General features: G+C 50.6%; 1 protein-coding gene across 5 annotated transcripts in view; it reads left to right on the top strand.

Annotated features, from left to right (window-relative positions):
• The window catches only part of CACNA1D (calcium voltage-gated channel subunit alpha1 D), a gene marked incomplete at both ends in the record, with an annotated part of 357,356 nt that overhangs the window by 339,380 nt on the left and 5,500 nt on the right, over positions 1-12,476 (top strand). For 4 of the 5 annotated variants that reach the window (XM_084248163.1, XM_084248166.1, XM_084248164.1 and 1 more), the window contains 4 exons: positions 8,593-8,709; positions 9,412-9,779; positions 10,346-10,372; positions 11,364-11,513. In XM_084248163.1, coding sequence (XP_084104289.1) covers positions 8,593-8,709; positions 9,412-9,779; positions 10,346-10,372; positions 11,364-11,513 — 662 coding nt within the window. The remainder of the gene's footprint in view (positions 1-8,592; positions 8,710-9,411; positions 9,780-10,345; positions 10,373-11,363; positions 11,514-12,476) is intronic. The other variant, XM_084248167.1, reaches the window with a different exon arrangement.

The following is a 12,476-nucleotide window of genomic DNA, read 5'->3' as shown; positions in this document are numbered from 1 at the left end:
GCAAAGCAGTGCTCCAGAAGGTGGAAGCGGGGCGTGGCTCACCTGCGGAGCCGTGGCCTCTGTCTCGGATGCTGCTCACGGTGGCTCTTTTTCATGAAAGGGGACAGCAAGGCTTACCAGTTTTCCCTTCCAAGCAGAGACTCAGAGAAAGGGAAAGAATAAGAGAGAGAAAAGGAGGGGGGCAGCCGCCCCACAGAGAAATGAAATGAACACAACTTCCTGATGCTGGCCAGTAAAAAAAAAAAAAAAAAGAGAGAGAGAGAAAAAAAATAATAATAAAACGATTAAGCAGACCTGCTGAAGGTGGGCAGCTGACTCTGTTCCAAAGTCCTGCATCCCCAGTTTGCCCGAACTCCTAAAGACTGGCAGGCCCCTTGGCGCTGAGCTGACCAAGTTCCTTTTGTATGCCAGTCCGTCATGACCTCCTGGCCATCCGGCTCCCGCTCTCTGCTGTGACCCAGTTGAGAATGCAGTGAGAAATGGGCAGGGCAGGAAGCTCAGATACACCCATTTAAACTAACACATATACCCGCATGCCAAAACCAACCCAGGCAACACCTCAGGTTCCATCTTAACGTGTCCACGGGAAATACCACCACACCCAAACCTCATCCAACATTGTCCGTCTTTAATTTGTGCTCAAAGCCAGTCTGGGGATGCCTCTTTGGAAGCAGTATGGTCTAGTTTCAAGGACACTGGGAGTCAGGGAACCTGGGTTCTAGTCCCGGCTCCAGCGTTTGTTTGCTGTGTGACCTTGGGCAAGACACTTAACCTCTCTGTGCCTCAGTTTCCCCATCTGTAAAATGGGGGTAATAATGTCGACCTACCTCACAGGGCTGTTGTGAGGAATAGCTAAGTGATTGTAAAGCACTTTGAACGTATAATTGCTTATTATTAAGACTACAACAATAATAATATCATATGCCTGTTTACTACCAGAACTTTAAGAAATTCTTGTTTCTCTTTGATCTCTTTTCTATTCTGTACTGTAGTGATCTGTTGAGAAAGAGAATTCGCCCCTTTTTAAGATATGGAAATGCATAAAGATGTAAACGGAGGTAACCTCACAGGTTGTGTTTTCACATCTTAAGAATAGATTTTTGCCCAAGAAGTTGCTTCATGAGGGGGACATATCTGAAATTCTCAGCCAGTTCCAAGCAGTGGTGGCGCTTATACATCTGATGCTGAGCCCAAGATACACAGAGATGTCGATCTGTGTTTTAAAAACAACATTCAGAAGTAACCTTTAGTGCAAAACTTGAAGTTTCTGAAGTGTCTAGCGAAAAGAAGGGTTATGGGTCCTTCTGCCTGCCTGGTCTGTGCAGACTGGAGGCCACGTGCGTGCGTGCGTGCGTGTGTGTGTGTGTGTGTGTGTGTGTGTGTACACGTGCATGCACAGGGTAGGGGACTTGGGAAAGGAAGGGAGAGAACCAGCAGAACGTGGGAATTCCTGCTCCTGGCTGGAGTGGATGCTCATCCAGAAGTGTTTAGCGTGGGAGCAGTGCTGGAGAGCAGGGGTGTGGGCCGTGGCAGAGAAGGGGGGCTGGGAGGGGTGGCAGGGCTAGTGCAGGTGTGTCTATGCAGGACTGACAGGGTCCCTCCCAGCCTTGAGGTTTTTTCCAATGATGTCTGTTGTACCCTGACCTTTGCCCTTTGGCCCCACTGGCTCACTCTACCACGTAATCCAGCCTGCTTGGACTTCAGTGAGCGCCCTGGTGTCCCCATGGAAATGGGCCGGGCTGGGATTCTGTTCCTACAAGTGCAGGCTGTTGTAAGTCTAGGCACTCACAGTGTGTTTTGTGGATTCTTGCAGCAGAGTCCTTAGGGCCCGAGAGCAAGTTTGACTTCTTCACACAGCACCGGGGATGGGGTTGCAAGGCAGCCAGCACATTTAGGTATGGCTGGACCCCTTGTGAAGCTGTTGAGGCACGTCTGTACCTGCTAGGAAGGGCTGTGGCCCCAGCACCTTGAGTCTTCTCAACCCCTGCCAACATCTCAGCTCTTCTCCAGACCCCTCTGTGGTCCAGCAACTAAAGGGCTAGTGCCTGGGACAGCAGGACCTTGCTCTGGTGTGAATGCCCACCTCTGCTCTGATTGCATTGTCCCTGGGATGTCCCAGTTAGCAAGTATTTGTGTATCATCCCTCCAAAGGAAGCAGCCCCTCGGGCAGAGGTGAGAAATTAATCCACCAAAAGACACAAAATCCTTCTGTCTGTCTCTGACCCACCCTGGTATCAACTTTATGAAATGCTGAAGGACTGTATGTTACTCCCATCTCAAATGTGACCAATTATCTTCTAAATCTAAGTCTCCAGAGGCAAAGCCACAATACAACAGCCCCCAAGCAGCTCACGTGGCTGGGGTTTCCAGATGCCTTTCTCCAAATCAAATCAGCAAAAACTGGAAAGGGAGAACTTTGTAGATGGGACTAAGGGAATGGCTTAAAGGAAACCGAATATTTGTCCCACGTGGGCCTGGCTGTGTCTCTGAGTATTGCCACTGGCTATGGTTGGGAGCCAGGGCCAGCTCATGAAAGACAGCCAGAAATTGTGAGGAAACCTCTGGCTGCTCCCAAGGGAAGCAAGTCTTCTCTGAAACCTGGTTTTCAGCCATATTGCAGAGCTGCTTTTGTCCTTTTTCTTAAATCCTTAGCAGAAGAGTATAGCTTGAAATGTAGAAAAGGTGTGAGTTGATTGTGTCAGACTCCTCACAGGCTCACTAGCAATCTTGGTACCCAACACCAGACCCCATGGTGCTAAACTCCCCTGCTCCTGGCTGGATGGCGTGATGCAGGCCAGTATACAGCCCAGGGAGCTGATGTAAGATTGGGCAACAGACTCTTGTCCAATAATTTACATGATGGTGTGACCTGATTGAAAATGTAAGGAATCCACAGGATTACTGGGCCCTGGATTCTGTCCTTTTTCTGAAAGGTGAGCCATCTTTCCCCTCTATGGACACTATGGACAGTGATTATTATTTTCAAAAGTCTGAGAAGACAGAATTACTGAAAAGAAGTTAAGGCAAGTTATAGGACAGAGCAGCAAAAGGCCTTAATTAGGGCAATGCATTGTTTCAAGAACCCATCTCGCCCCCCTCGTTATCACACATGTGCCACCATCAGTTATCCACGGGAAGGAACTTGCTAGTACTTATTAATGGTTGCAAGACCGGGTGGGTTCCTGGGTGACGTTGTTCCCATGGCCCAAAAGACATCTGAGCGGCTTAGGCCTAAGTGGCCGTGTGGGGTCGTGGAGAGCACGTCATTTGCAGGCACCCCAAGAAGACACGCCAGAGGCTAGTTCAGAGAAGCCACAGAAAAGACACAGACAGGACATATCTGCCCAAATTTGAGAAAGGTCAGTGCTCACGGAATCCCAGGCGGGGTGAAGAGTCCAGCATTTGAGAAGATGCCCCCGAGGGCAGATTTCCAGCAGTTCTCAAATATCGTGGTCTTGAGACCCTTGTATACTCTTGAAAGTGATTGAGAGCTTTGGCTGTAAATATCTGCTACATCAGAAATTAGAACTTAGAAATTTTATTGTTTTAAAGCAAAGATGGCAGAGAGATGGCACCATCACTGTCAAATAACTTTTGCAAACCCCTCTGTGCTCTCCTGAGGGAAAGACACAGATCGCCCTGGTATTACTATGTAGATCACACCAACTTCAGGATGCCTCCAGATGTTTCTGGAGTCTCAGGGCCCCAGGACCACATTTCGAGAACTGCTGCTCATAGGGGAATGATCTCAACTCTCCCTTAAAGGAAAAGAGTGCTGGAGCCGTTTTTTGATCTCCCTGGTTGAAGAGCCCCTCTCTTTGTAGCAAGGTCTCAGGCTTAGAACCTTCTCTCCCTCCCTGGCCCCTCCCCAGCCCCACCTACGCACCTAGGCTTGGAGGCTAAGTTCAGACTGAGAGTCGCACCAGCGTAGCTGAGTGTCAGGGCCCGTGCAGACGGGGCGGAATGGTCTGCCTCAGCGCGTGAGACGGACAGTGTTTTTAAAGACCTCAGTTGAGATGGGTTGTGTACGGGACTTGGAATCCGTTTTCATGGCCCCTTGTGAAAATTTGTCCTTTCCATGTTGACTTAGTGATAGTAGAACTCCCCTGGGCTAGTTGGAAGGAGATAAACCTTGAGTGGCGACCACAGTCATGTGGGTCACAGTTGTAAGTGAGACTTGAGCCCTGCACTCTTCTGTAGACTAGACAGCAGCATCTTGGTGGTGGAGGTGGGGCCTAGTGCCCTGGGAACCCCGGCCTGGGCTCAGGTCCTGGTGGAGTCTGCATTCGCCTGGGAACGTCCATTAACCCAAATGGGAACAAGACTAACCCACCTGCCCTCCTCCCAGGCTCCAGTGGGATGAAGTAGATGAAGGCACATTGCCAGGTACAGAGAGTGTCTCTGATTCTGGTGTTTCAAGAATCAGTGTAGAGTTAGAGAACTGTTAGCTCATTTGCAGGGAAATGACACAGATCACATTAGGTAATTCTTGAGAAAGTTCCTTTTATCTTTCCAAGTGATGGTAACAAACGCCATGTGTACAACTTAGTGCAACCCCCAGAGTAACTTAACAGGGTGAGTTAACAGCTGACTTTTCAGGGAGGGTTGGATCGCTGTGGATGACTCATGGGGTGCCATGCTCATGATTCCATTCCCTTTATATATAACTCAAGGACTGTTCATAACGACACAAAGGCCACGCCATCACATTTTCCCTGGAGGAAAACAATGACAAAGTAAGGGGTGTGCCCATGTGTGGTGTGTGTGCATGTGTGGATGTGGAGGAGGTGGGGGACAGCTTGTAGATGGGCAGGTGTGTTCTGGAAGAATTTAAGCTCCAGTTCTTCTAATGGAGCTAGTCTAGAATTATCCCCACTGAATGGGTAGCGGCTGAATCCTCTAAAGGGTTAACCAGAACTTGCCTTTGACGAGATGGCTGTGCCAGCAGCCCTGACTGCCTGAGAGCAGGCGGGAGGGAGAGCAGGCTCTGCCAGACCAGGGCTGTGGGGCTGGAGTCGGGAGCTTACATCAGAAGATGGATGACCGGGCCCGGTCCCGCCTGGAGACTCACCTGTCTTATCTCCACTGTTACAGTGTAGGTGTGGGATGGGCTTCTGGGCATATGTACGCGCAGGGCAGCCCTGAGAGCTGGCAGATGACTGGTGTGCCCGGTGGAGCTAGCTCAGGGAGGCAGGCAGCGAGAGCATTCCCACTGCACCCAGGTAGGAAAACCTGAAGGTGGGCAAGAGGAAGGAAGATGGATGAATGCTCACACTTGATGTTCAAATACAATTTTATGCTATTTCTTCAGAAGTATTTAGAGAGATTTTATAGTTGTTTGTTTTTGGTGACTTAATCATTCAGTAGAATAAATATCTATGAAATTCCAATTTATTAAATGGTGTCTAAAATTTAAAGCAGCAGTCCACAGGCGAGGCGCCAACTTTTTTTTTTTTAAGTATTTATGATAACATCGAGCATTTAAAAATCAACCAGAAAAATAGGCTTGATTCTGTTTAATATTTTATATGATTGGACATCTTAAATCAATACTGTTTATATTTTATAGCAATTCTGTGTTTATTCAAAAACCTAATTCTACTGTGATGTTAATGGAAAGACTTTATATGGCTTTCATTGTGTTGGTTTTCAGTGCTAATGACCACAATTCAAAGTAAAATAGTGTTTTGGTGATAGAGGTAGACACAGATATGAAATATGAAAGAATAGATGATTTTCCTGATTGTAAAGTGTTTATTCAAGAAGAAAATGTTCTTTATTAGGGCCATGGAGAAAGTAACTTTTTCAAGGGTTTAGGAGAGTTTTCTGCACTCCGGGGGGGTTGGAACTTGTGCCTATGGGATTTTTGGAGCAGCCTAAGCTACCTTTTAGCCTGATATGTGTGCTAGAAAATTTTCATGATCATGTTTTGTGATATGTAATAAATTCAGGGTGCTGTGCTTAAGCTTCATTTCAGTTTATGTTTGGAAACAACTGTTTCCCTCATTCCTGAACATGGCAGACACCCCTACCCTCTGCAGTACCCCCAGCCCTTCCTCTCCTCCCCCCACCCCATGTGAAAGAGTGAAGTCAGTTGCTGACTCTTAGAAGGTGTGTTTTTTCCTGTGTGGAGCAAGCAAAATGTATTCATGATCTCTAAACCTCTGCTTTTGTGTCTGGGAAGAGTGACGCTTTCTCTCCTCCTTTGATGTCTCCTCAATAAATATGTTGTCATTATGTGTCTTCGGAAGTGGCATCCTGGGCCACCTCTCAGCCTTCTTCATGATTTATGTTGCAAACAAGTTCTCTGTCCTGTGTCTGTTTTCTGCACTACCCTAATTTGTGTACCACAGAAGACATGCTGGAGACAGTTTTCGTTTTTATTATACAATTATGTTATATGTGAATTTCAGTGAAATGTCAACCCGTCAACAGAGGATGATGTTCAAAATTATCCAAATAAATAGTTTTCTATTTCTTTTCATCAGACCTAGTCTAATTAGTTGAATGACAGTAAGTAGGGTCTGCTAGTATCTGAACTCAGGATCACTCCCGGCTGGGCTGCCCTGCAACAGAGATTCATGTACATAATGGACAAGGCGTTGTTGACTCAGCGCATTGGCGCCGATGTTTGTTTTGTGGGAGTGGCAGCAGGGATCTTGAGCCTGGTCTCTACCTTGTTTGGGATCCTCAGATATGTAGCAGACCTCTCTCCCTGGTGATCTAAAGTCAGACCATGAAGCCCTGGCCTAGCTTCTCTCCCCTGATTATTGTGCCCGAGAAAACACCGCGTGAATGAGCTGTGGCTGTTTAATATTGCTCGCCACGACCCTCCTTTCAAGCGCTTTCACTCACTTGACATTAGAGTTGTCTCCTTGCTGTTTCCATGAGAATGGCAAGTGGAGCCACCTCTGGGCTGAATAATCCCTCAGGTTTCAATGTGTGGTCTTGGGGATCCTGAGAGAGGGAAAGTGTGTTTGTGTGTGGCATGATGTGTGTGTGTGTGTGCTTGTGTGCATGCACATGCGTGCTTGTCTTATGCCTGTGGCCACAGGGACAGGAAAGCAGGAAGGACCCCACCCCCACACCCCCAATGACTTGCTCTGGGTTTGGCCTGGGGCATGGGACTCTCCCCTCCAGGCACCTTAAAGCTCTGACACCAGGCAGCTGTGTCACCCTCACAATTCATGACATGGAAAGACCTGCTGCTCCTCTGTTCATAGAATGGTTCAAGCCAGACCCCAGCTCACATCGTTCATGCAGGATCACTTCAGAGGCTGTGTTCTGAGCGCCTCTTGGGGAGCTCTAGCCTGACATTGCACTGTAGCTCAGCGTCTGCCTGAGACAGTTCTGGGCATTCCAGTAAAGGGCCCCTTTCCGTCCCTGCTCCGCCGCTGGGCGTGCGTCAGTCATTCCATGTCTATGTCCTGGGCCCGCCTGCTGCTGGGCTTGTGGCAAGAGGAGAGGGCGCCAGCAGACCACCCTGAGGTCAGAGTGTTAGCTCCGGATGGCGGCCTGCACAGGCTGCCACACAGGTGCTCGCTCTCCAAGACAGAAAGTGCAAACAGACTGCCAGCAAGTGAGGGGCGGGTGGCCTCAGAGCTGGGGCCAGAGAGGAAATGCCTCTTTCCGATGCAAGTTGTTTTGTGGAGAAGGATAACTGTGCTGTCCCTGCGAGTGTTTAAGTCCGCGTGCTGTGATTCTTCAAATTAGTGATCCAAAAAATCCTCTCAGAATTACTGACTTTATCTTCCCTGTATCTAGTTCAAAGCCTCTAGAATGTTTCCCTGATAAAGGGACACTGGGGGCCCCAAGTGAGAGAGGTCAGCTGTGAGGGCCTGGGGAGGCGTGGAACATTTATGAGGGGCCTGGCCACCTGGTGGGCCTGGCACCACCTCAGAGGCTGGCGAGCCCCTTGCAGTGTGCATGCTCTGCCAGAGGACCTGGCATTGCTGAGTTCCCAGGCCAGGGCGGCACGATGGCCACGAGGGCGGGCCCTGCACAGCGGCCCAGGTCTGTGTGCGTGTCCTCCTGCTCCGTCACGTCCTGAGTGTGCTAGTGGCTGCAGTGTGTTGTGTCACTCCCTCGTTCCCATGGCTTGTTAGCAGAACCACCTGCCCTGGTGGCTGTGTGGTCTGCTTTCCCTCTGGCACCTGCACCAATAGCTTCCTCGTCCTGGACCCAGCCAGAGAGTCCCTGCCACCCACCCCATGGGGTCCAGACATGCTTCTTGCCTGTCCAGGCTCCGGGAGCTGTCCTTCTGTCCGCTGTCACTTCGACATGGGGGCGTGCTCTTGGCCATGACAGACCCCAGTCCCAGTCACCACACACTGTTCCCTGCAAATGGAAATGTTAATGGTTTTGGGTTATGTGCCTCAAATATCCTCTCGTAGGACCTTCCTGAATCCCTGGCCACCCCCAACAGCCCTGAGGCCGTGGGACGGTAACGTTCAAACAAGTGGTCAGTTCTCTGGGTTGTCCTTTGAGACACTTCCCCTCCCACAGCTGAATCAGGCGGGAACCAAGCCAGGACCCAGACGGGCCCAAGGCACCCGTGTTGTCTAATCTGTTTTGCCATCTTCGTTGATCTAGGCGGGGTTAAGGACACTGCACGACATTGGGCCAGAAATCCGGCGGGCTATATCATGTGATTTGCAAGATGACGAGCCTGAGGACACAAAACGAGAAGAAGAAGAAGATGTGTTCAAAGTAATTATTCCACGACTAGCTACACACTGGCCACTTGGAAGTAGTGGGGCAGGCCTCCAAGTTGCGCAGTCAATCCACAAAAGAGCTTGGAGAATACAAAGCAGCTCCAGGGCCTAGAGGGGCTTGCAGGCATAGCCTCCCACAGCAGACCCTCCCCATTCACCAGCACCTTTTTCCAGGCCTGCTCCTTCCCTGAGCTGGCCCTTAGGCCCCACACTGACAGCTTCAGAGGAGCTTGACCACGGCCACTGCCTGGCACGGATGAGCATCTTGGGTCCTTCTAGCTGCAGCCTGTCCACACTACCCCCCTTCTTCCCTGGGCAGCTCTTTGATCTCCAGCCAACCCTCAGCCTCCTAGCCCCCCAGCCCAGAGAGCATGCCTACTGCCCAACCTCAACTACCGGGGCTGCCAACCAGCCTGCTGGGTATGTTCCCGCAACTTGGAGCAACTTGAAGAGTCCACAAGAGTGACAGCCAAGAGCTTGCTCCCCAGCTCAGGAATCGGGTAACTTCCTCATTTCAAGGGGGACCAGCTGCACACAGCCACACTCACCCCCATCACTGAGACACTCAGATTGTTCTGCAGGGATCCTACGGAGCTTACCTAGAATTTGTATTTCATGTAGAAAGAATTACCTAACATAGCTAGCGTGCATCAAATACTTGTTAAATTACCTGGTGTTGTCTCCCATTATTTTGCAGAGAAATGGTGCCCTGCTTGGAAACCATGTCAATCATGTTAATAGTGATAGGAGAGATTCCCTTCAGCAGACCAATACCACCCACCGTCCCCTGCATGTCCAAAGGCCTTCAATTCCACCTGCAAGTGATATTGAGCAACCGCTGTTTCCTCCAGCAGGAAATTCGGTGTGTCATAACCATCATAACCATAATTCCATAGGAAAGCAAGTTCCCAGCTCAACAAATGCCAATCTCAATAATGCCAATATGTCCAAAGCTGCCCCTGGAAAGCGGCCCAGCATTGGGAACCTTGAGCATGTGTCTGAAAATGGGCATCATTCCTCCCACAAGCATGACCGTGAACCTCAAAGAAGGTCCAGTATTAAAAGGTAACCTTTAAAATGTGTTTGCACTCGGTACTGTAGTGTCAGCCCAAGACGGTTCTTCAGCTCGATGCTCTGGCACGTGTGGGAGCTCCCCTGCTTTAGAACGTGGGAGCATACAAGGTCACGGCCTCTCGGGCACTGGCCACGTGATGGCCCTAGGGATAAGGGGCCGTCTGCCTCCTGTGCCCTGCTCTGTGGAGAGCTCCTTAAAATGGCAGTTCTGCAGACTCGACCCTCTCCAATTTCGCCAACATGCTTTGTGACAGGGACTGGCAAGCTTTTTCTTACCAAGGACGTAGCTAAACTTCAGTTGTGGACACGGAAAATGTAAACTTCGTATATTCATGGGATGAAATGTTTTTCTTCTTTGGATTTTTTTTTTTTTTTCATTTCAGTAAAAATGGTAGCTTGTGGGCCATACAAAACCAGGGGCCAGCCGTGTTGGACTGTGGCCCATAATTTGCCAGGCCCACTCTGGGAAGTAGGCTGACATCTGCATTTCAAATTTTGTTGGCAGTATTTAACTTTGATCTTCTCCCTCCCTCCCATCTTATGCCTTTCCTGGATAGAACTCGCTATTATGAAACTTACATTAGGTATGTGCGCGCCGCCTGTGTTTCTGTGTTAAAATCTGTGTGTTGTGTGACCAACTGGCCTCTCTGACTACTAATAAGAGAAATTCCTTTGAGCCATTGAGGGTATTGGTGCTTAGAGCTTTGGACTCAGCACTTAGTGGTAGTTGCTTCTTTCTAAGAAAAGGAGTTTTAGGGTCCAAAGCTGCAAAGGCTCCATAACTATCTGACAGTCCTACACCAGGCAGCCTTACAGGTTAGCCCTTGCAGGGTCCACGGCCGTGCTGGGAGAGTCCGCCATGCACTTAGTTATATCAGATGGCAATGGTAGCAACTTGAGCCTAAAGAGGGTGGGGGAGAGTGAAGAAATTAGAGAAAGCAAAGGCCCCCCCTTGGAGACACATGATGTCACAGAGCTTTGGCTGGTTTTCCCAAGGACTGAGGCCAGAATCGGGGGTCCTGGGGGGATGTTATGACAGTCCTGGGGTGAGGAGTCTTAGAAAATAGTGGACATGAGGGTCTCTTCCAGGACAGTGTATCCAAACCTCCCATCGCCCTGGCTGGGTCAGATGCAGTGGGGCAGTCAGTGGTAAAGAGCCCTCTTGGTGTCAGGCTCTGAATTCATGCTGGGCCAGGATAGGAAGGAGTGGGGACCACAGGAGATAGTGAGGAGATGAGTCCCAGGCTCTGTTTCCCCCTCATCGCAAGTATCTAGGCCCATTTTCTTGCTCTGGTCCCCAAATTACATCTACTCTTTTAGTGCCAAGACCTCTGGACACAGTGGCATGGCACTGTCCAGGGTGCTGAAGCCCCCAGCTTGTGAAGCCCCCCCCCCCCAACCTCCACCCCCAGACACAGCATCATTTCTAGAGGCTTTAATTACTCCAACCACTCTTGGGGCAGGTGCCCCAGGGGAGAAGCAGCAGCACCAGGGGCAGGACTGCCCGCCCTAGGCTGAGGCTGCAGGATCATCTGGCCCCTGCCCTGGTGCTCAGATCCTCTCTCCCTACCACAGGTCCGACTCAGGAGATGAGCAGTTCCCAACCATTTGCCGGGAAGACCCGGAGATACATGGCTACTTCAGGGACCCCCGCTGCTTGGGGGAGCAGGAATATTTCAGCAGTGAGGAGGGCTACGAGGATGACAGCTCGCCCACTGGGAGCAGGTGAGGAACCCTGTGGCGCAGGCTGACACGAGGATGCCTCAGGACACATGTGGGCGACCCTGGGAAGCAAAACAAGAGCGCGAAGTCCAGGCCAGGGGACGCGACAGGAGGCGAGAAAGGGCCAGAGAGAGGCAGAGCGAAGGCTCTTTCTTCAGCCCTCTAGAGTTATTTCTGCCACAGGCCTGTGAGACCTTCTAGTAAAGACTCCAGAAACATGAGCTGGGCCTGCCTCATGGCAGTTTCCACCCCTTTCCAGCAATCCCCTGCCTCCTGAGAGATCCATTTGAATTGAGTGGATGCTGAGCGTTCTGACCTGGGGGCTCTGCTCAGCGGCTTGGCCGCCCCATAGCTTCGGTGGCGCCTTAGTGAACAGTGCCCACTGCCTGTTCCCATCCATGGCTCCCTCCTGCAGACAAGGGATATGAAGTCAGAGCACATTGCTCCGCACAGGTGCCTCTCCAGGCTTCTGTCCTAAAGAAAGAATTTTGAGGGTAAGAAAGGCACTTTGCTTTAGGACACACAGCAGGCTGTACAGGGGGACAGACGCCACCTGCCACCCTCTGTAAGATGCATCTTGCCTTGACCCGGGAGGCCCATGAAGCGGAAGTGACCTCTTCCACAAAGTAGCACGGCTGAGCTGTTAGTGAACGTGATTCTCACATTTCCGGGCCAGCCACAGCCTGGCCACTGCCCCTGCCCCAGCGGTTGCTCCGTCAGCCTGTCTCAGGGCCTGGCTTCTGGGACCATGGTTCTGAACCAAATGGAATCGGAGTTTCCTTTCTCAGGGCCTTTGCTCACACTGTGTCCTTACCCCATCTCCACTGACCTCGTTCTGCTCGCTCGCTCTCTGAGGGCCTGCTCTCCAGAGTCTTGCCTCTCATTTCCCTGACTAGAATTGAAGTGCCACCCCCTACTCCCTCTCCCCTGCGCGCTTCCCTTCCAGCGCTGCCATCTGTGTGTCTG

The sequence above is a fragment of the Talpa europaea genome, assembly GCF_964194135.1.
Source record: "Talpa europaea genome assembly, chromosome: 11".
NCBI classification, from domain to species: Eukaryota; Metazoa; Chordata; class Mammalia; order Eulipotyphla; family Talpidae; genus Talpa; species Talpa europaea.
This window is presented reverse-complemented; position numbering and strand designations above follow the sequence as displayed.